The following is a 24,055-nucleotide window of genomic DNA, read 5'->3' on the forward strand; positions in this document are numbered from 1 at the left end:
TTCTTAGGCTATCAATTTATATCCCTGATACCTATTCCAGTTGGAACCCCCTTAAAAGGATGGCCATGGCAACAAAGTCTCCATAACTAATGAATTTCAGTGCCACTTTTTAGCCTTTAGTGCCACACCCTTAACAGGCCACTGGCAGAGGGCAAGTCTAGCACTGTGTTTGCTCCTACCTAATGTTCCTAATGACTGCTTCTATCTAATTCTCCTACCTTCTACTTATACCTAATGTTTGTGCCTAATAATCAAGCTTAAATGTTCCTACCTACTGCTCCTACCATTTTGCCAAAAGGCAGGACTAGCGCATAATGCTCACCACAGGAAAATCTAAGAGTTATGAAGAATGAGCTGCATTAGTCAAGTGTTAGTCAAGACGAGGAGAGACTGTAAGTTGTGGACAGAATGCCAGTAGTCCACATGTTAGTGAGGCAGAAAGAAAAGACAGCTACCTGGGTCAGAGGAGTGCAACTTGACAACCACTAAAGTGCTAGGCATCCTTATCTTCAGGAGGAAGAGAATAACTGGTTTTGTTGAAAAACTTTATTTCTAATGCTTTGAGATATCATGTCATCATTAGTGGCTACACAAAATAAAGTGAAAATATAAAAAAACACTAAAAACCATTTCTAAATACAAACAACATTACACTTACACTATGCATACTAGGGATTGAGCAATTTTCAGGGAAGTTACTAATATTCTTGGGTTATCATTAGATCAACTGTCAATAATTCTAAATCTTTCCTAAGCAGAAGGAACATTGCAAAACATGTTAGTACAATTTCACCTTTCCTACATAAATCTAACATATAATTATTTCCAACATCAAAGAGTACAAATATTTTCATATCAAATTTTTGATTTTCAGATGGAACAGTATGTATTGTAAGAAGTAATGCAAACCTCTTACAACATATGACTTCCATCAAAGCACATGTCTTAATGTCAATAATTTTTCCTTCAGTCTTCTACGTAAATTATCAAGGTCATGCTTTCTGTAGCTTATCACTAGGAGTAGGCTGAGCTTCAAAAGAGAATGGAGCACTTGCCATAATTGCAAAAGGCAATCTCACAACATGAGTCTGTCAAACATTTTCGTCTCAAATAATTCATGTGTTGTTCAATATTCATTTCTCTTATGTAACTCTGCATGAGACATCTGCACCATATTAAATACAAAGTAACATTTTTCATCTCTAGTCATAGCAGTGAGCTTCCCAAGCCTAATGTGCAGTGAATATTAAGGAAGTGTTGCCTTCATGTATTTAAAGGAACAACAATCAGTGAAATCATATCAAAACATTAGGTTTCTTTGTTTCCTTAAGAAACCAGCTATCTAAGCTCTCCTTGCACCTGGCTGCATGGTTTCTGGGATTATGCTACCTCTGTCAGCTACATCAACACAAATGTTACTACTTATACATCCTTCAACACTTAATAGGGTAGATTGATTTTTCTCCCTGATGCTCATCCTCTTCTTACCTAATACCTGCATCATCCATCCTGTTGAAGAATTTCCCATGTCTCTTCCAAGTTCATCCATCTCAGTCAACCTTCTTGGAAGGAACAGGTTTAGAACTGAAGAGGGCAGCTAGCACCTCAGTGTCCACTTCAAACACAGTCTGAGGTAGGTAGGTCAGTCTGAAATGCCATGCCAGCATATTCAGGTTCTGTGCCTCCACAGCAAATGGGCTGAAATATCCAGCCACTACAGACTGTGTATGTCTTTCTGCAACACACTTATAGTCATCAGTCTTTAACAGGCTCAAGATCAAGAGCAGTTCTCAAGATTCAAGAGAGCATTATAGATATGCTAGTTCCCTGCAAGCTCTAGGTTTTCTAAATGAAAGGAGAGCTTTGCATCCACTCTCAGTGGGATAACAAGGATTGCCAACACTGAAAATATAAAGAAATTTTCCTTTCAACAGTTAGCTTCTTCATGCTATGAAGTTAGCACATTTGATGGAAAGGTTGAAATAAAGATCAAACTAATGTTACCTGCTGCTAGGCATGCTGCTACCATGGGAAGGAAGCTGTGGAAGTGACAGCAAACTCAATGGCAGAACTAGTAAGTCCAAGCCAACTTATTCAATGTTTGGGAAGTGTTCAGAGGCTAGTCACTGAGACAATGATTTCTCTCATAGTATCATTTCTTGTTTTATACTTTTTATGTTACCCTATGTCCAGATACATCAAAAGGCAAATGAGTCCAAAATTTCCAGTCTAATATATGTGTCAGAGGTGGAGGGAACAAGGAGAAGTGGGAGACCAAGTTGGAGGTGGAAAGATGGGGTGAAAAAGATTTTGAGTGAGCGGGGCCTGAACATGCAGGAGGGTGAAAGGCGTGTAAGGAATAGACTGAATTGGAACGATGTGGTGTGCAGGGGTCAACGTCCTGCCAATGGATTGAACCAGGGCATGTGAAATGTCTGGGGTAAACCATGGAAAGTTCTGTGGGGCCTGGATGTGGAAAGGGAGCTGTGGTTTCGGTGCATTATTACATGACAGCTAGAGACTGAGTGTGAATGAATGTGGCCTCTGTTGTCTTTTCCTAGCACTACCTGGCACACATGAGGGGGGATGGGGTTGTTATTTCATGTGTGGCGAGGTGGCGATGGGAATGAATAAAGGCAGACTATGAATTATATACATGTGTATATATGTCTGTGTGTGTATATATATGTATACGTTGAGATGTATAGGTATGTATATTTGCGTGTGTGGATGTGTATGTATATGCATGTGTATGTGGGTGGGTTGGGCCATTCTTTCGTCTGTTTCCTTGCGCTACCTCACTAACGCAGGAGACAGCGACAAAGCAAGATTAATATCATGATAATATCATAGATTAATATCTATGAACTATGAAATGGCACTACACTGAGAAAATGAAACTCTTAGACCTATATTATATCAAAAGTTTTATCACAAAACTGTAATTAGGACTTACATTCATTGATGCAGACACATAATGCTTTAGATCCTTATCTTCCACCAGATAAGTGTTGATCACATGGGCGAGAGTCTTGCCAAGCCACAATGCAGCTAGTTCACACAGAAGACGTGGAATTAATCCACAGAAAAAGCCTTTTATCCCTTGTTCTCGATAGATAATGCCCACAGCAGTAAACACTCCCCTATAATAAAATAAACTAAGTCAGAATATTCATACCCAGCTTGGTGTCCTAATAAAAAGAATTAAATGCAATGACTACAACAGTGAATGATTTCATAACATATATTCTATATACCTGATTGAAGTAAATTTCTTTGCATCTCCTTGTACTCCTTATCTTGAACACACACTGGTATGGGTCCTGACCTGTTTTTCTTTAACATTTGATTGCATACTTTACTTATGTACTCCCATCACACAACCAAGATTATTAAACTGTTAACCACACTTTCATATTTAGAGTCGCTTTTTATAAACTTACGTATATTTCCCATCCTCGCCAACAAACTCTGCCATGCAACGAACAGCAATGACATGGAAAGGCTGAGAGGCCAAAATGGCTGCTGCTCTACCAGCTGATTCCCGAGTGGTGTTTTGGAGGAATCGTTGAGTTTGCTGTTTAACTGTCAACTCTTCAATGTTGACCTCACCATCAAGTTCCTAGAAGAAATATTGAAAACTATTGTACAGGTACTGACAGTTATGAAGATATGTACTAACCCACTAATAACATATAAAAAGAGTAGTGAAATGTCTCTTTCCTTCTGAATTGCCTGCATCTATAAAGGCCAATAAAGAGAAATTGTATTTCTTGTTTCAAAAATTATATTTTCTAGTCTGAAGAATGAGAAATAAGAGTTTATCCCACAGATACATAAAAGCATAAAAAAGAGTATCAAAACTTGAGTTAGAAACATTGAGGAAAATTCAGTGATTATTTCATAAGCACTGAACTTTAAAAAAAATCAATATTTTCAGTATATAATTTTTTTTTTTTGCTTTGTCGCTGTCTCCTGTGTTTCTGAGGTAGCGAAAGGAAACAGACGAAGAAATGGCCCAACCCACCCCCATACACATGTAAATACATACACATCCACACACGCAAATATACATACCCATACATCTCAATGTACACATATATATACACACACAGACACATACATATATACACATGCACACAATTCACACTGTCTGCCTTTATTCAATCCCATCGCCACCTCGCCACACATGGAATAACAACCCCCCTCCCCCCTCATGTGTGCGAGTTGCGCTAGGAAAAGACAACAAAGGCCCCATTCGTTCATACTCAGTCTCTAGCTGTCATGCAATAATGCCCGAAACCACAGCTCCCTTTCCACATCCAGGCCCCACAGAACTTTCCATGGTTTACCCCAGACGCTTCACATGCCCTGATTCAATCCATTGACAGCACGTCGACCCCGGTATACCACATCGATCCAATTCACTCTATTCCTTGCCCGCCTTTCACCCTCCTGCATGTTCAGGCCCCGGTCACTCAAAATCTTTTTCACTCCATCTTTCCACCTCCAATTCGGTCTCCCACTCCTCCTCATTCCCTCCACCTCCGAACATATATCCTCTTGGTCAATCTTTCCTCACTCATTCTCTCCATGTGCCCAAACCATTTGAAAACACCCTCTTCTGCTCTCTCAACCACGCTCTTTTTATTTCCACACATCTCTCTTACCCTTACATTACTTACTCGATCAAACCACCTCACACCACATACTGTCCTCAAACATCTCATTTCCAGCACATCCACCCTCTTGCGCACAATTCTATCCATAGCCCACACCTCGCAACCATACTACATTGTTGGAACCTCTACTCCTTCAAACATACCCATTTTTGCTTTCCGAGATAATGTTCTCGACTTCCACACATTCTTCAAGGCTCCCAGGATTTTCGCCCCCTCCCCCACCCTATGATTCACTTCCGCTTCCATGGTTCCATCCGCTGCCAGATCCACTCCCAGATATCTAAAACACTCTACTTCCTCCAGTTTTTCTCCATTCAAACTTACCTCCCAAGTGACTTGACCCTCAACCCTACTGTACCGAATAACCTTGCTCTTATTCACATTTACTCTTAACTTTCTTCTCTCACACACTTTACCAAACTCAGTCACCAGCTTCTGCAGTTTCTCACATGAATCAGCCACCAGTGCTGTATCATCAGCGAACAACAACTGACTCACTTTCCAAGCTCTCTCGTCCCCAACAGACTTCATACTTGCCCCTTTCCAAAACTCTTGCATTCACCTCCCTAACAACCCCATCCATAAACAAATTAAACAACCATGGAGACATCACACACCCCTGCCGCAAACCTACATTCACTGAGAACCAATCACTTTCCTTTCTTCCTACACGTACATGTGCCTTACATTCTCGATAAAAACTTTTCACTGCTTCTAACAACTTGCCTCCCACACCATATATTCTTAGTACCTTCCACAGAGCATCTCTATCAACTCTATCATATGCCTTCTCCAGATCCATAAATGCTACATACAAATCCATTTGCTTTTCTAAGTATTTCTCACATACATTCTTCAACGCAAACACCTGATCCACACATCCTCTATCACTTCTGAAACCACACTGCTCTTCCCCAATCTGATGCTCTGTACATGCCTTCACCCTCTCAATCAATACCCTCCCATATAATTTCCCAGGAATACTCAACACTCTTATACCTCTGTAATTTGAGCACTCACTCTTATCCCCTTTGTCTTTGTTCAATGGCACTATGCAAGCATTCCGCCAATCCTCAGGCACTTCTCCATGAATCATACATACATTGAATAACCTTACCAACCAGTCAACAATACAGTCACCCCCTTTTTTAATAAATTCCACTGCAATACCATCCAAACCTGCTGCCTTGCCGGCCTTCATCTTCCGCAAAGCTTTTACTACCTCTTCTCTGTTTACCAAATCATTTTCCCTAACCCTCTCACTTTGCACACCACCTCGACCAAAACACCCTATATCTGCCACTCTATCATCAAACACATTCAACAAACCTTCAAAATACTCACTCCATCTCCTCACATCACCACTACTTGTTATCGCCTCCCCCTTAGCCCCTTCACTGAAGTTCCCATTTGTTCCCTTGTCTTACGCACTTCATTTACCTCCTTCCAGAACATCTTTTTATTCTCTCTAAAATTTAATGATACTCACTCACCCCAACTCTCATTTGTCCTCTTTTTCACCTCTTGTGCCTTTCTCTTGACCTCCTGTCTCTTTCTTTTATACATCTCCCACTCATTTGCAATTTTTTCCTGCAAAAATTGTCCAAATGCCTCTCTCTTCTCTTTCACTAATAATCTTACTTTTTCATCCCACCACTCACTACCCTTTCTAATCAACCCACCTCCCACGCTTCTCATGCCACAAGCATCTTTCTGCGCAAGCCATCACTGTTTCCCTAAATACATCCCATTCCTCCCCCACTCCCCTTACCTCCTTTGTTCTCACCTTTTTCCATATATAAATTAAGACATTAAAATGTTTTTGAGGTCAATAATCATTCCAGGTCAGCACATGAATACAAATCAGTAATAAAAGGTAGCAACTGAAGCTTTGCAGAAAAAACTGTAAAGAACATTACTAAGTGTTTGTTAGGTACTATCGTGAAAGCAAAAACTTTAAGGAAGCTCCAGGTGCATGCCAAAAATTTTTGAATATTAGAATTTAAATCATATTATGGATGCAAAAGTTCTTAGGTTATGCCATGGAAAGTAATATTGCTTGATTTTAGATAGTTGGATCTTGAAAGTTGACACTGTAGGAAGGCATTTAATTTCCATTAATTTTTAGAAAATCTACAGAACCATGAATTTCAATATGTATATCATTAATACCTCACATATAGATCCGTGATTTTGACACTGTGATGCCTTTAAAGACACTACCAGAGTTTCTGGTCTTGTATTTTCCAATTTTCCAATTAGTCAGCACATAATTTTTTGAAAGGATCCAAGTTGTCATTAACTTTAGACGTTCCAGAGGCAAACTTTTTATACATAAGGCAGCAACCTTAGACTTTCTAGAGGCAATCTGTTTATACATAAGGAAGTGTCTGAGAAACATTTTTTTTTACTTGGCTTTGGTCAAATGCTGAATGATAAACCTTTTCCAGTTAATTACTGAAGAGCAAACAGCAGTCTAGCACTCCTTACTTGACTCTTCAAGGACTGAGCTCTGGAAATTTATGAGGGAGTCCCCAGGACCAGGGTTTAAAAAATTCAAGAAATATCTAAGTATTATTTACCAAACCAAAAACCAACCAAGAAAAGTTAAGGAAGAATCTAGTCAATCATCCATAACTGTTGCTGTAAAAACATATAAATTTGGCATGCCACGTGAACTCTTCATCTTAATATGTCTTGAATTTTCCTGGCCCATTCATCATCTTTTCTCTGCCATCATCAATGAATTATTGTTACACAAAGAGCTTTTCCTAATGCTGACAGTTAAAAACCTACTGAATCATTAACACTTTAACCAGTGCCAATGAGACCATCTCTATTCACCACTAATAATTAACATAACAGTAGCCATTCAGACCATCTCCATTTCACCGCTAATAATCAACATGACGGTATGTGAAGCAGCCAGGGGAAACCATGGAAAGGTCTATGTGGCCTGTTTGTGAATAGGGGCTGTGATTTTAGGGCAATTTACATTATAGCTAGAGAATGGATGTGAGCTAATGCAGCCTTTCTTCACTTGTTCTTGGCACTACTTCGCTAACATAGAAAAATGGTGATCAATTGTGAAAAAAAAATAAAAAATAATTTTTTCACATTTGATCACCATTTCCCACAATAGCGAGATGCACCAGGAACACATGAAGACAGGCCACATCTGCTCACATCCATTCTCTTGCTGTCATGTGTAATGCACCAAAACCACTACTCCCTATACACAAACAGGCCCCACAGACCTTTCCATGGTGTAACCCAGACGCTTCAAATGCCCTGGTTCAGTCAGTCCACTGACAGCATGTTGACCCCCATAATGTTACAATTCACTCTATCCCATGCAAGCCTTTCATCAACCCACATGTTCAGGCCCTGATTGCTCAACATCTTTGTCAATCTATCCTTTCATCTCCAATCTGGTCTCCCCATTCTTGCTCTCTCCACTTCTGACACTTTTATCCTCTTTCTCAACCTTTCCTCACTCATTCTCTCCATATATCCAAGCCCCTTCAGCACACCCTCCTCAGCTCTCGCAACACACACTCTTTCTTACCACACATCTCTCTTACCCTTTAATTACTTACTCAATCAAACCACTCACACCACATGTCATCCTCAAACATTCATTTCCAACACATTTACCCCCTCATCTATAGTCCATGCCTCGTATCCATATAACATTGTTGGGACCACTATTCCTTTAAACATACTCATTTTTGTCCTTCCATATAACATACTCTTTTTTCACATATTCTTCAGCGCTCCCAAAACCTTTGCCCCCTCTCCCACCCTGACTCACTTCCACTTCCCTGGTTTCATTTGCTGCCATGTCTACTCCCAGGTACCTAAAATGCTTCAGTTCCTCCAATATTTCTTCAATCAATCTTTTATATATTTTTATTTATATTGCTTTGTCGCTGTCTCCCGCGTTAGCGAGGTAGCGCAAGGAAACAGACGAAAGAATGGCCCAACCCACCCACATACACACGTATATACATACACGTCCACACACGCAAATATACATACCTATACATCTCAATGTACACATATATATACACACACAGACATATACATATATACACATGTACACAATTCATAGCCTGCCTTTATTTGTTCCCATTGCCACCTCGCCCCACATGGAATAACAACCCCCTCCCCCCTCATGTGTGCGAGGTAGCGCTAGGAAAAGACATCAAAGGCCCCATTCGTTCACACTCAGTCTCTAGCTGTCATGTAATAATGCACCGAAACCACAGCTCCCTTTCCACATCCAGGCCCCACACAACTTTCCATGGTTTACCCCAGACGCTTCACATACCCTGGTTCAATCCATTGACAGCACGTCGACCCCGGTATACCACATCGTTCCAATTCACTCTATTCCTTGCACGCCTTTCACCCTCCTGCATGTTCAGGCCCTGATCACTCAAAATCTTTTTCACTCCATCTTTCCACCTCCAATTTGGTCTCCCACTTCTCCTCGTTCCCTCCACCTCTGACACATATATCCTCTTGGTCCATCTTTCCTCACTCATTCTCTCCATGTGACCAAACCATTTCAAAACACCCTCTTCAGCTCTCTCAACCACACTCATTTTATTTCCACACCTCTCTCTTACCCTTACATTACTTACTCGATCAAACCACCTCACACCACATATTGTCCTCAAACATCTCATTTCCAGCACATCCACCCTCCTGCACACAACTCTATCCATAGCCCACGCCTCGCAACCATAGAACATTTTTGGAACCACTATTCCTTCAAACATACCCATTTTTGCTTTCCGAGATAATGTTCTTGACTTCCACACATTCTTCAAGGCTCCCAGGATTTTCGCCCCCTCCCCCACCCTATGATTCACTTCCGCTTCCATGGTTCCATCCGCTGCCAGATCCACTCCCAGATATCTAAAACACTTTACTTCCTCCAGTTTTTCTCCATTCAAACTTACCTCCCAATTGACTTGACCCTCAACCCTACTGTACCTAATAACCTTGCTCTTATTCACATTTACTCTTAACTTTCTTCTTTCACACACTTTACCAAACTCAGTCACCAGCTTCTGCAGCTTTCTTACATGAATCAGCCACCAGCACTGTATCATCAGCAAACAACAACTGACTCACTTCCCAAGCTCTCTCATCCAGAACAGACTGCATACTTGCCCCTCTTTCCAAAACTCTTGCATTCACCTCACTAACAACCCCATCCATAAAGAAATTAAACAACCATGGAGACATCACACACCCCTGCCGCAAACCTACATTCACTAAGAACCAATCACTTTCCTCTCTTCCTACACATACACATGCCTTACATCCTCGATAAAAACTTTTCACTGCTTCTAACAACTTGCCTCCCACACCATATATTCTTAAAACCTTCCACAGAGCATCTGTATCAACTCTATCATATGCCTTCTCCAGATCCATAAATGCTACATACAAATCCATTTGTTTTTCTAAGTATTTCTCACATACACTCTTCAAAGCAAACACCTGATCCACACATCCTCTACCATTTCTGAAACCACACTGCTCTTCCCCAATCTGATGCTCTGTACATGCCTTCACCCTCTCAATCAATACCCTCCCATATAATTTATCAGGAATACTCATCAAACTTATACCTCTGTAATTTGAGCACTCACTCTTATCCCCTTTGCCTTTGTACAATGGCACTATGCAAGCATTCCGCCAATCCTCAGGCACCTCACCATGAATCATACATACATTAAATAACCTTACCAACCAGTCAACAATACAGTCACCCCCTTTTTTAATAAATTCCACTGCAATACCATCCAAACCTGTTGCCTTGTTGGCTTTCATCTTCCGTAAAGCTTTTACTACCTCTTCTCTATTTACCAAATCATTTACCCTAACCCTCTCACTTTGCACACCATCTCGACCAAAACACCCTATATCTGCCACTCTATCATCAAACACATTCAACAAACCTTCAAAATACTCACTCCATCTCCTTCTCACATCATCACTACTTGTTATCACCTCCCCATTAGCCCCCTTCACTGAAGTTCCCATTTGCTCCCTTGTCTTACGCACTTTATTTACCTCCTTCCAAAACATCTTTTTATTCTCCCTAAAATTTAATGATACTCTATCACCCCAACTCTCATTTGCCCTCTTTTTCACCTCTTGCACCTTTCTCTTGACCTCCTGCCTCTTTCTTTTATACCTCTCCCACTCACTTGCATTTTTTCCCTGCAAAAATCGTCCAAATGCCTCTCTCTTCTCTTTCACTAATAATCTTACTTCTTCATCCCACCACTCACTACCTTTTCTAATCAACCCACCTCCCACGCTTCTCATGCCACAAGCATCTTTTGCGCAAGCCATCACTGCTTCCCTAAATACATCCCATTCCTCCCCCACTCCCCTTACCTCCTTTGTTCTCACCTTTTTCCATTCTGTACTCAGTCTCTCCTGGTACTTCCTCACACAAGTCTCCTTCCCAAGCTCACTTACTCTCACCACTCTCTTCATCCAAACATTCTCTCTTCTTTTCTGAAAACCCCCACAAATCTTCACCTTCGCCTCCACAAGATAATGATCAGACATCCCTCCAGACATCCCTACAAAGGCAAAGGGGATAAGAGTGAGTGCTCAAATTACAGAGGTATAAGTTTGTTGAGTATTCCTGGTAAATTATATGGGAGGGTATTGATTGAGAGGGTGAAGGCATGTACAGAGCATCAGATTGGGGAAGAGCAGTGTGGTTTCAGAAGTGGTAGAGGATGTGTGGATCAGGTGTTTGCTTTGAAGAATGTATGTGAGAAATACTTAGAAAAGCAAATGGATTTGTATGTAGCATTTATGGATCTGGAGAAGGCATATGATAGAGTTGATAGAGATGCTCTGTGGAAGGTATTAAGAATATATGGTGTAGGAGGCAAGTTGTTAGAAGCAGTGAAAAGTTTTTATCGAGGATGTAAGGCATGTGTACGTGTAGGAAGAGAGGAAAGTGATTGGTTCTCAGTGAATGTAGGTTTGCGGCAGGGGTGTGTGATGTCTCCATGGTTGTTTAATTTGTTTATGGATGGGGTTGTTAGGGAGGTAAATGCAAGAGTTTTGGAAAGAGGGGCAAGTATGAAGTCTGTTGGGGATGAGAGAGCTTGGGAAGTGAGTCAGTTGTTGTTCGCTGATGATACAGCGCTGGTGGCGGATTCATGTGAGAAACTGCAGAAGCTGGTGACGGAGTTTGGAAAAGTGTGTGGAAGAAGAAAGTTAAGAGTAAATGTGAAAAAGAGCAAGGTTATTAGGTACAGTAGGGTTGAGGGTCAAGTCAATTGGGAGGTGAGTTTGAATGGTGAGAGGCTGGAGGAAGTGAAGTGTTTTAGATATCTGGGAGTGGATCTGTCAGCGGATGGAACCATGGAAGCGGAAGTGGATCATAGGGTGGGGGAGGGGGCGAAAATTTTGGGAGCCTTGAAAAATGTGTGGAAGTCGAGAACATTATCCCGGAAAGCAAAAATGGGTATGTTTGAAGGAATAGTAGTTCCAACAATGTTGTATGGTTGCGAGGCGTGGGCTATGGATAGAGTTGTGCGCAGGAGGATGGATGTGCTGGAAATGAGATGTTTGAGGACAATGTGTGGTGTGGGGTGGTTTGATCGAGTAAGTAACGTAAGGGTAAGAGAGATGTGTGGAAATAAAAAGAGCGTGGTTGAGAGAGCAGAAGAGGGTGTTTTGAAATGGTTTGGGCACATGGAGAGAATGAGTGAGGAAAGATTGACCAAGAGGATATATGTGTCGGAGGTGGAGGGAACGAGGAGAAGAGGGAGACCAAATTGGAGGTGGAAAGATGGAGTGAAAAGGATTTTGTGTGATCGGGGCCTGAACATGCAGGAGGGTGAAAGGAGGGCAAGGAATAGAGTGAATTGGAGCGATGTGGTATACAGGGGTTGACGTGCTGTCAGTGGATTGAATCAGGGCATGTGAAGCGTCTGGGGTAAACCATGGAAAGCTGTGTAGGTATGTATATTTGCGTGTGTGGACGTGTGTATGTACATGCGTATGGGGGGGGTTGGGCCATTTCTTTCGTCTGTTTCCTTGCGCTACCTCGCAAACGCGGGAGACAGCGACAAAGTATAAAAAAAAAAAAAAAAAAAAAAAAAAATCCCTCCAGTTGCACCTCTCAGCACATTAACTTCCAAAAGTCTCTCTTTCGTGTGTCTATCAATTAACACGTAATCCAATAACGCTCTCTGGCCATCTCTCCTACTTACATACGTATACTTATGTATATCTCGCTTTTTAAACCAGGTATTCCCAATCACCAGTCCTTTTTCAGCACATAAATCTACAAGCTCTTCACCATTTCCATTTACAACACTGAACACTCATTGTATTCCAATTATTCCCTCAACTGCCACATTACTCACCTTTGCATTCAAATCACCCATCACTATAACCCGGTCTTGTGCATCAAAACCACTAACACACTCATTCAGCTGCTCCCAAAACACTTGCCTCTCATGATCTTTCTTCTCATGCCCAGGTGCATATGCACCAATAATCACCCATCTCTCTCCATCAACTTTCAGTTTCACCCATATCAATCTAGAATTTACTTTCTTACACTCTATCACATACTCCCACAACTCCTGATTCAGGAGTAGTGCTACTCCTTCCCTTGCTCTTGTCCTCTCACTAACCCCTGACTTTACTCCCAAGACATTCCCAAACCACTCTTCCCCTTTACCCTTGAGCTTCGTTTCAGTCAGAGCCAAAACATCCAGGTTCCTTTCCTCAAACATACTACCTATCTCTCCTTTTTTCTCATCTTGGTTACATCCACACACATTTAGACACCCCAATCTGAGCCTTCGAGGAAGGTGAGCACTTCTCGCGTGACTCTTTCTTCTGTTTCCCCTTTTAGAAAGTTAAAATACAAGGAGGGGAGGGTTTCAGGCCCCCCGCTCCCGTCCCCTTTAGTCGCCTTCTATGACACGTGAGGAATGCGTGGGAAGTATTCTTTCCCCCCTATCCCCAGGGATAGGGGAGATATAATCTATTCCTCAACCCTGCTTTTACTCATATTTTCTACTTTTTTTCTTTATCTTAGACAGCATGGGCAGCTGAGGGCCTAATTTAGGGAAGCAGTGATGGTTTGTGCAAAAGATGTATGTGGAATGAGAAAGGTGGGAGATGGGCAGATCAGAAAGGGTAGTGAGTGGTGGGGTGAAGATGTAAAGTTGTTAATGAATGAGAAAAGAGAGGCCTTTGGACGATACTTGCAAGGAGGGAGTGCAGATGACTGGGAGATGTATAAAAGAAAGTGGTAGGAGGTCAAGAGAAAGGTGCAAGGGTTGAAAAAGATGGCAAATGAGAGTTGGGGGTGAGAGAGTATCATTAAACTTTAAGGGGAAAAAAAAGATGTTTTGGAAGGAGGTAAATAATGTGCATAAGACAAGAGAACACATGGGAACATCGACGAAGGGGGCAAGTGAGGAAGTAATAATGGGTAGTGATGAAGTGAGCTTTTTCAAGGTTTGTTGAACGTGTTTGATGATACAATGGCAGATATAGGGTGTTTTGGTCTGGGTGATGTGTGAAGTAATAGGATCAGGGAGAATGGTTTGGTTAAGAGTGAAGAGGAAGTGAAAGCTTTGCAAAAGATGAATCCAGCAAGGTGGTGGGTATGGATGGAATGCAGTAGAATTTATTAAGAACGGGGGTGACTGTGTTGCTGATTGGTTGGTAAGGATATTCAGTGTGTGCGTGGATCATGGTGAAGTGTCTAAGGATTAGCAGAATGCATGCATAGTGCCACAGAAGCATAAGTTTGTTGAGTATTCCTAGGAAATTATATGGGAGGGTATTGATTGAGAGGGTGAAGGCATGTACAGAGCATCAGATTAGGGAAGAGCAGTGTGGTTTCAGAAGTGATAGAGGATGTGTGGATCGGATGCTTGCTTTGAAAAATGTATGTGAGAGATGGATTTGTATGTAGCACTTATGGATCTGGAGAAGGCATATGATAGGGTTGATAGAGATGCTTTGTGGAAGGTCTTAAGAGTATATGGTGTGGGAGGTAAGATGCTAGAAGCAGTAAAAAGTTTTTACCAAGGATGTAAGGTACCTGTGCAAGTAGGAAGGAAGAAGAGTGATTAGTTCCCAGTGAATATCTGTCTGCAGTAGGGATGTGTGATGTCCCCATGGTAGAGTTTTGGAGAGAGGGGTGAGTATGCAGTCCATTAGGGATGAGAGGGCCTGGGAAGTGAGTTAGTTGTTGTTCGCCAAATGATACAGCTCTGGTGGCTGATTTGAGTGTGAAACTGCAGATGTCGGTGATTGAGTTTGGCAAAGTATGTGAAAGGAGAAAGTTGAGAGTAAATGTGACTAAGAGCAAGGTTATTTGATTCAGTAGGGTTGAGGGACAAGTTAATTGGGACATAAGTTTGAATGGAGAAAAATTGGAGGAAGTGAAGTGTTTTAAATATCTGGGAAAGGACTTAGCAGCAAATGGAACCATGGAAGCGGAAGAGAGTCACAGGGTGGAGGAGGGAGCGAAGGTTATGGGAGCAATGAAGAATGTGTGGAAGGAGAGAACATTATCTTAGAGAGCAAAAATGGGTGTTTGAAGAAATAATAGTTCCAAAAGTGTTACATGGATGAGAGGCATAGGTTATAGATAGGGTTGTGCGAAGGAGGGTGGATATGTTAGAAATGAAATGTGTGAAGACAATATGTGGTGTGAGGAGGCTTGATTAAGTAATGAGAGGGTGAGGAGGCTTGATTAAGTAATGAGAGGGTGAGAGAGATGTGTGGATATAAAAAGGGTGTGGTTGAGAGAGCAGAAGAGGGTGCGTTGAAATGGTATGGACATATGGGGAGAATGAGTGAGGAAAGACTGAGAAAGAGGATATATGTGTCAGAGGTGGAGAGAATGAGGAGAAGCCGGAGACCAGATTGGAGATGGAAGGATGGAGTGAAAAAGATTTTGAGCAATTGGGGATTAAACATACAGGAGGGTGAGAGGTGTGCAAGAAATAAGAGTGAATTGGAACAATGTGGGTGAACATGCTGTCAGTGGACTGAACCAGGGCATGTGGAACGTGTTGGGGTAAACCATGGAAAGGTCTGTGGGGCCTGGATGTGGACATGGAGCTGTGGTTTCAGTGCATTACACATGACAGCTGGAGACTGAGTGTGAACCAATGTGGCCTCTTTTGTCTGTTTTCCTGGCGCTACTTCACTGAAGCAGGGGGTAGCAATGCTGTTTCCTGTGGGATGGGGTAGTGCCAGGAATGGATGAAAGCAAGCAAGTATGAATATGCACATGTGTATATATGTATATGTGTGTATATGTGTATATGTTGATAGGTATGTGTGTGTATGGGCAATTATGTATATATATGTGTACATGAAAGGGTGGGCCATTTTTTCTTCGTGTTTACTGGCGCTACCTTGCTGATGTGGGAAACAGCGGTCAAGTATAATAATATATATATTTCATTTATCATACTGAGTTGCTGTTTCACTGCATCAGCATGGTAGAGCAAGGAAACAGATGAAAAAGAATGGCCCAACAACTCACATACACACACACACACACACACACACACACACACACACACATATATATATTTATCTATTTTTATTTATTTTGCTTTGTCGCTGTCTCCCGCGTTTGCGAGATAGCGCAAGGAAACAGATGAAAGAAATGGCCCAACCCACCCCCTTACACAAGTATATACATACACGTCCACAGACGCAAATATACATACCTATACATCTCAATGTACACATATATATACACACATAGACACATACCTATATACCCATGCACACAATTCACACTGTCTGCCTTCATTCATTCCCATCGCCACCTCACCACACATGGAATACCATCCCCCTCCCCCCTCATGTGTGCGAGGTAGCGCTAGGAAAAGACAACAAAGGCCCCATTCGTTTACACTCAGTTTCTAGCTGTCATGCAATAATGCCCGAAACCACAGCTCCCTTTCCACATCCAGGCCCCACACAACTTTCCATGGTTTACCCCAGATGCTTCACATGCCCTGATTCAATCCACTGACAGCACGTCAACCCCGGTATACCACATCGATCCAATTCACTCTATTCCTTGCCTGCCTTTCACCCTCCTGCATGTTCAGGCCCCGATCACTCAAAATCTTTTTCACTCCATCTTTCCACCTAAAATTTGGTCTCCCACTTCTCCTCGTTCCCTCCACCTCCGACATATATATCCTCTTGGTCAATCTTTCCTCACTCATTCTCTCCATGTGCCCAAACCATTTCAGAACACCCTCTTCTGCTCTCTCAACCACACTCTTTTTATTTCCACACATCTCTCTTACCCTTACATTACTTACTCAATCAAACCACCTCACACCACACATTGTCCTCAAACATCTCATTTCCAGCACATCCACCCTCCTGCGCACAAATCTATCCATAGCCCACGCCTCGCAACCATACACCATTTTTGGAACCACTATTCCTTCAAACATACCCATTTTTGCTTTCCGAGATAATGTTCTCGACTTCCACACATTCTTCAAGGCTCCCAGGATTTTCACCCCCTCCCCCACCCTATGATTCACTTCCGCTTCCATGGTTCCATCTGCCGCCAGAGCCTCTCCCAGATATCTAAAACACATTACTTTCTCCAGCTTTTCTCCATTCAAACTTACCTCCCAGTTGACTTGACCCTCAACCCTACTGTACCTAATAACCTTGCTCTTATTCACATTTACTCTTAACTTTCTTCTTTCACACACTTTACCAAACTCAGTCACCAGCTTCTGCAGTTTCTCACATGAATCAGCCACCAGCGCTGTATCATCAGCGAACAACAACTGACTCACTTCCCAAGCTCTCTCATCCCCAACAGACTGCATACTTGCCCCTCTTTCCAAAGCTCTTGCATTTACCTCCCTAACAACCCCATCCATAAACAAATTAAACAACCATGGAGACATCACACACCCCTGCCGCAAACCTACATTCACTGAGAACCAATCACTTTCCTCTCTTCCTACACGTACACATGCCTTACATCCTCGATAAAAACTTTTCACTGCTTCTAACAACTTGTCTCCCACACCATATATTCTTAGTACCTTCCACAGAGCATCTCTATCAACTCTATCATATGCCTTCTCCAGATCCATAAATGCTACATACAAATCCATTTGCTTTTCTAAGTATTTCCCACATACATTCTTTAAAGCAAACACCTGATCCACACATCCTCTACCACTTCTGAAACCACACTGCTCTTCCCCAATTTGATGCTCTGTACATGCCTTCACCCTCTCAATCAATACCCTCCCATATAGTTTACCAGGAATACTCAACAAACTTATACCTCTGTAATTTGAGCACTCACTCTTATCCCCTTTGCCTTTATACAATGGCACTATGCATGCATTTCGCCAATCTTCAGGCACCTCACCATGAATCATACATACATTAAATAACCTTACCAACCAGTCAAAAATACAGTCACCCCCTTATTTAATAAATTCCACTGCAATACCATCCAAACCTGCTGCCTTGCCGGCTTTCATCTTCCGCAAAGCTTTCACTACCTCATATATATATATATATATATATATATATATATATATATATATATATATATATATATATATATCCCCTGGGGATAGGGGAGAAAGAATACTTCCCACGTATTCCCTGCGTGTCGTAGAAGGCGACTAAAAGGGAAAAGAAGGAACAGAGAAGGGGGCCAGGTGAGGATATTCCCTCAAAGGCCCAGTCCTCTGTTCTTAACGCTACCTCGCTATCGCGGGAAATGGCGAATAGTATGAAAAAAAAAAAAAAAAAAAAAAAAAAATATATATATATATATATATATATATTTACTGATAGTCTCTCACCCCAACTCTCATTTGCCCTTTTTTTCACCTCTTGCACCTTTCTCTTGACCTCCTGTCTCTTTCTTTTATACTTCTCCCACTCAATTGCATTTTTTCCCTGCAAAAATCGTCCAAATGCCTCTCTCTTCTCTTTCACTAATACTCTTACTTCTTCATCCCACCACTCACTACCCTTTCTAAACAGCCCACCTCCCACTCTTCTCATGCCACAAGCATCTTTTGCGCAATCCATCACTGATTCCCTAAATACATCCCATTCCTCCCCCACTCCCCTTACTTCCATTGTTCTCACCTTTTTCAGTAAATTTTAGGGAGAATAAAAAGATGTTCTGGAAGGAGGTAAATAGGGTGCGTAAGACAAGGGAGCAAATGGGAACTTCAGTGAAGGGCGTAAATGGGGAGGTGATAACAAGTAGTGGTGATGTGAGAAGGAGATGGAATGAGTATTTTGAAGGTTTGTTGAATGTGTCTGATGACAGAGTGGCAGATATAGGGTGTTTGGGTCGAGGTGGTGTGCAAAGTGAGAGGGTTAGGGAAAATGATTTGGTAAACAGAGAAGAGGTAGTAAAAGCTTTGCGGAAGATGAAAGCCGGCAAGGCAGCAGGTTTGGATGGTATTGCAGTGGAATTTATTAAAAAAGGGGGTGACTGTATTGTTGACTGGTTGGTAAGGTTATTTAATGTATGTATGACTCATGGTGAGGTGCCTGAGGATTGGCGGAATGCGTGCATAGTGCCATTGTACAAAGGCAAAGGGGATAAGAGTGAGTGCTCAAATTACAGAGGTATAAGTTTGTTGAGTATTCCTGGTAAATTATATGGGAGGGTATTGATTGAGAGGGTGAAGGCATGTACAGAGCATCAGATTGGGGAAGAGCAGTGCGGTTTCAGAAGTGGTAGAGGATGTGTGGATCAGGTGTTTGCTTTGAAGAATGTATGTGAGAAATACTTAGAAAAGCAAATGGATTTGTATGTAGCATTTATGGATCTGGAGAAGGCATATGATAGAGTTGATAGAGATGCTCTGTGGAAGGTATTAAGAATATATGGTGTGGGAGGCAAGTTGTTAGAAGCAGTGAAAAGTTTTTATCGAGGATGTAAGGCATGTGTACGTGTAGGAAGAGAGGAAAGTGATTGGTTCTCAGTGAATGTAGGTTTGCGGCAGGGGTGTGTGATGTCTCCATGGTTGTTTAATTTGTTTATGGATGGGGTTGTTAGGGAGGTGAATGCAAGAGTCCTGGAAAGAGGGGCAAGTATGAAGTCTGTTGGGGATGAGAGAGCCTGGGAAGTGAGTCAGTTGTTGTTCGCTGATGATACAGCGCTGGTGGCTGATTCATGTGAGAAACTGCAGAAGCTGGTGACTGAGTTTGGTAAAGTGTGTGGAAGAAGAAAGTTAAGAGTAAATGTGAATAAGAGCAAGGTTATTAGGTACAGTAGGGTTGAGGGTCAAGTCAATTGGGAGGTAAGTTTGAATGGAGAAAAACTGGAGGAAGTGAAGTGTTTTAGATATCTGGGAGTGGATCTGTCAGCGGATGGAACCATGGAAGCGGAAGTGGATCATAGGGTGGGGGAGGGGGCAAAAATTTTGGGAGCCTTGAAAAATGTGTGGAAGTCGAGAACATTATCTCGGAAAGCAAAAATGGGTATGTTTGAAGGAATAGTGGTTCCAACAATGTTGTATGGTTGCGAGGCGTGGGCTATGGATAGAGTTGTGCGCAGGAGGATGGATGTGCTGGAAATGAGATGTTTGAGGACAATGTGTGGTGTGAGGTGGTTTGATCGAGTAAGTAACGTAAGGGTAAGAGAGATGTGTGGAAATAAAAAGAGCGTGGTTGAGAGAGCAGAAGAGGGTGTTTTGAAATGGTTTGGGCACATGGAGAGAATGAGTGAGGAAAGATTGACCAAGAGGATATATGTGTCGGAGGTGGAGGGAACGAGGAGAAGAGGGAGACCAAATTGGAGGTGGAAAGATGGAGTGAAAAAGATTTTGTGTGATCGGGGCCTGAACATGCAGGAGGGTGTAAGGAGGGCAAGGAATAGAGTGAATTGGAGCGATGTGGTATACAGGGGTTGACGTGCTGTCAGTGGAGTGAATCAAGGCATGTGAGGCGTCTGGGGTGGACCATGGAAAGCTGTGTAGGTATGTATACACGTGTGTGGACATGTGTATGTACATGTGTATGGGGGGGGTAGGTTGGGCCATTTCTTTCGTCTGTTTCCTTGCGCTACCTCGCAGACGCGGGAGACAGCGACAAAGTATAAAAAAAAAAAAAAAAAAAAAAATATATATATATATATATATATATATATATATATATATATATATATATATATATATTATTATTCATTTTATTTTGCTTTGTCGCTGTCTCCCACGTTTGCGAGGTAGCGCAAGGAAACAGACGGAAGAAATAGCCCAACCCACCCCCATACACATGTATATACATACACGTCCACACACACAAATATACATACCTATACATCTCAATGTACACATATATATACACACACAGACACATACATATATACCCATGCACACAATTCACACTGTCTGCCTTTATTCATTCCCATCGCCACCTCGCCACACATGGAATACCATCCTCCTCCCCCCTCATGTGTGCGAGGTAGCGCTAGGAAAAGACAACAAAGGCCCCATTCGTTCACACTCAGTCTATAACTGTCATACAATAATGCCCGAAACCACAGCTCCCTTTCCACATCCAGGCCCCACACAACTTTCCATGTTTTACCCCAGACGCTTCACATGCCCTGATTCAATCCACTGACAGCACGTCAACCCCGGTATACCACATCGATCCAATTCACTCTATTCCTTGCCCGCCTTTCACCCTCCTGCACGTTCAGGCCCCAATCACTCTAAATCTTTTTCACTCCATCTTTCCACCTCCAATTTGGTCTCCCACTTCTCCTCGTTCCCTCCACCTCCGACACATATATCCTCTTGGTCAATCTTTCCTCACTCATTCTCTCCATGTGCCCAAACCATTTCAAAACACCCTCTTCTGCTCTCTCAACCACGCTCTTTTTATTTCCACACATCTCTCTTACCCTTACATTACTTACTCGATCAAACCACCTCACACCACACATTGTCCTCAAACATCTCATTTCCAGCACATCCACCCTCCTGCACACAACTCTATCCATAGCCCATGCCTTGCAACCATACAACATTGTTGGAACCACTATTCCTTCAAACATACCCATTTTTGCTTTCCGAGATAATGTTCTCGTGTTCCACACATTCTTCAAGGCTCCCAGGATTTTCGCCCCCTCCCCCACCCTATGATTCACTTCCGCTTCCATGGTTCCATCTGCTGCCAGATCCACTCCCAGATATCTAAAACACTTTACTTCCTCCAGTTTTTCTCCATTCAAATTTACCTCCCAATTGACTTGACCCTCAACCCTACTGTACCTAATAACCTTGCTCTTATTCACATTTACTCTTAACTTTCTTCTTTCACACACTTTACCAAACTCAGTCACCAGCTTCTGCAGTTTCTCACATGAATCAGCCACCAGCACTGTATCATCAGCGAACAACAACTGACTCACTTCCCAAGCTCCCTCATCCACAACAGACTTCATACTTGCACATAGATTTATGTGCTGAAAAAGGACTGGTGATGGGAATACCTAGTTTAAAAAGAGAAATATACATAAGTATACGTATGTACGTAGGAGAGACGGCCAGAGAGCATTATTGGATTACGTGTTAATTGATAGGCACACGAAAGAAAGACTTTTGGATGTTAATGTGCTGAGAGGTGCAACTGGAGGGATGTCTGATCTTTATCTTGTGGAGGCAAAGGTGAAGATTTGTAGAGGTTTTCAGAAAAGAAGAGAGAATGTTGGGGTGAAGAGGGTGGTGAGATTAAGTGAGCTTGGGAAGGAGACTTGTGTGAGGAAGTACCAGGAGAGACTGAGTACAGAATGGAAAAAGGTTAGAACAAAGGAGGTAAGGGGAGTGAGTGAGGAATGGGATGTATTTAGGGAAGCAGTGATGGCTTGCGCAAAAGATGCTTGCGGCATGAGAAGTGTGGGAGGTGGGCAGATTAGAAAGGGTAGTAAGTTGCGTGATGAAAAAGTAAGATTATTAGTGAAAGAGAAGAGAGAGGCATTTGGATGATTTTTGCAGGGAAATAATGCAAATGAAAGGGAGGTGCATAGAGGAAAGAGGCAGGAGGTCAAGAGAAAGGTGCAAGAGGTGTAAAAGAGGGCAAATGAGAGTTCGGGTGAGAGAGTATCATTAAATTTTAGGGAGAATAAAAAGATGTTCTGGAAGGAGGTAAATAAAGTGCGTAAGACAATGGAACAAATGGGAACTTCAGTGAAGGGGGCTAATGGGGAGGTGATAACAAGTAGTAATGATGTGAGAAGGAGATGGAGTGAGTCTTTTGAAGGTTTGTTGAATGTGTTTGATGATAGAGTGGCAGATATAGGGTGTTTTGGTCAAGGTGGTGTGCAATGTGAGAGGGTTAGGGAAAATGATTTGGTAAACAGAGAAGAGGTAGTAAAAGCTTTGCAGAAGATGAAAGCTGGCAAGGCAGCGGGTTTGGATGGTATTGCAGTGGAATTTATTAAAAAAGGGGGTGACTGTATTGTTGACTGGTTGGTAAGGCTATTTAATGTATGTATGATTCATGGTGAGGTGCCTGAGGATTGGCGGAATGCTTGCATAGTGCCATTGTACAAAGGCAAAGGGGACAAAGGTGAGTGCTCAAAGTACAGATTTATAAGTTTGTTGAGTATTCCTGGTAAATTATATGGGAGGGTATTGACTGAGAGGGTGAAGGCATGTACAGAACATCAGATTGGGGAAGAGCAGTGTGGTTTCAGAAGTGGTAGAGGATGTGTGGATCAGGTGTTTGCTTTGAAGAATGCGTGAGAAATACTTAGAAAAGCAAATGGATTTGTATGTAGCATTTATGGACCTGGAGAAGGCATATGATAGAGTTGATAGAGATGCTCTGTGGAAGGTATTAAGAATATATGGTGTGGGAGGCAAGTTGTTAGAAGCAGTGAAAAGTTTTTATCGAGGATGTAAGGCATGTGTACGTGTAGGAAGAGAGGAAAGTGATTGGTTCTCAGTGAATGTAGGTTTGCGGCAAGTGTGTGTGATGCCTCCATGGTTGTTTAATTTGTTTATGGATGGGGTTGTTAGGGAAGTGAATGCAAGAGTTTTGGAAAGAGGGGCAAGTATGCAGTCTGTTGTGGATGAGAGAGCTTGGGAAGTGAGTCAGTTGTTGTTCGCTGATGATACAGCGCTGGTGGCTGATTCATGTGAGAAACGGCATAAGCTGGTGACTGAGTTTGGTAAAGTGTGTGAAAGAAGAAAGTTGAGAGTAAATGTGAATAAGAGCAAGGTTATTAGGTACAGTAGGGTTGAGAGTGAAGTCAATTGGGAGGTAAGTTTGAATGGAGAAAAACTGGAGGAAGT

General features: G+C 42.2%; 1 protein-coding gene across 1 annotated transcript in view; it reads right to left on the reverse strand.

Annotated features, from left to right (window-relative positions):
- LOC139755032 (mitochondrial carrier homolog 2-like) overlaps window positions 1-24,055 on the reverse strand; it is a 91,324-nt gene that overhangs the window by 48,782 nt on the left and 18,487 nt on the right. The window contains exons 4-5 of the mRNA XM_071672990.1: window positions 3,444-3,622; window positions 2,957-3,143 (exon numbers count right to left, since the gene is read on the reverse strand). Coding sequence (XP_071529091.1) covers window positions 2,957-3,143; window positions 3,444-3,622 — 366 coding nt within the window. The remainder of the gene's footprint in view (window positions 1-2,956; window positions 3,144-3,443; window positions 3,623-24,055) is intronic.

This window comes from Panulirus ornatus, chromosome 18 (genome assembly GCF_036320965.1).
Source record: "Panulirus ornatus isolate Po-2019 chromosome 18, ASM3632096v1, whole genome shotgun sequence".
Lineage (NCBI taxonomy): Eukaryota > Metazoa > Arthropoda > Malacostraca > Decapoda > Palinuridae > Panulirus > Panulirus ornatus.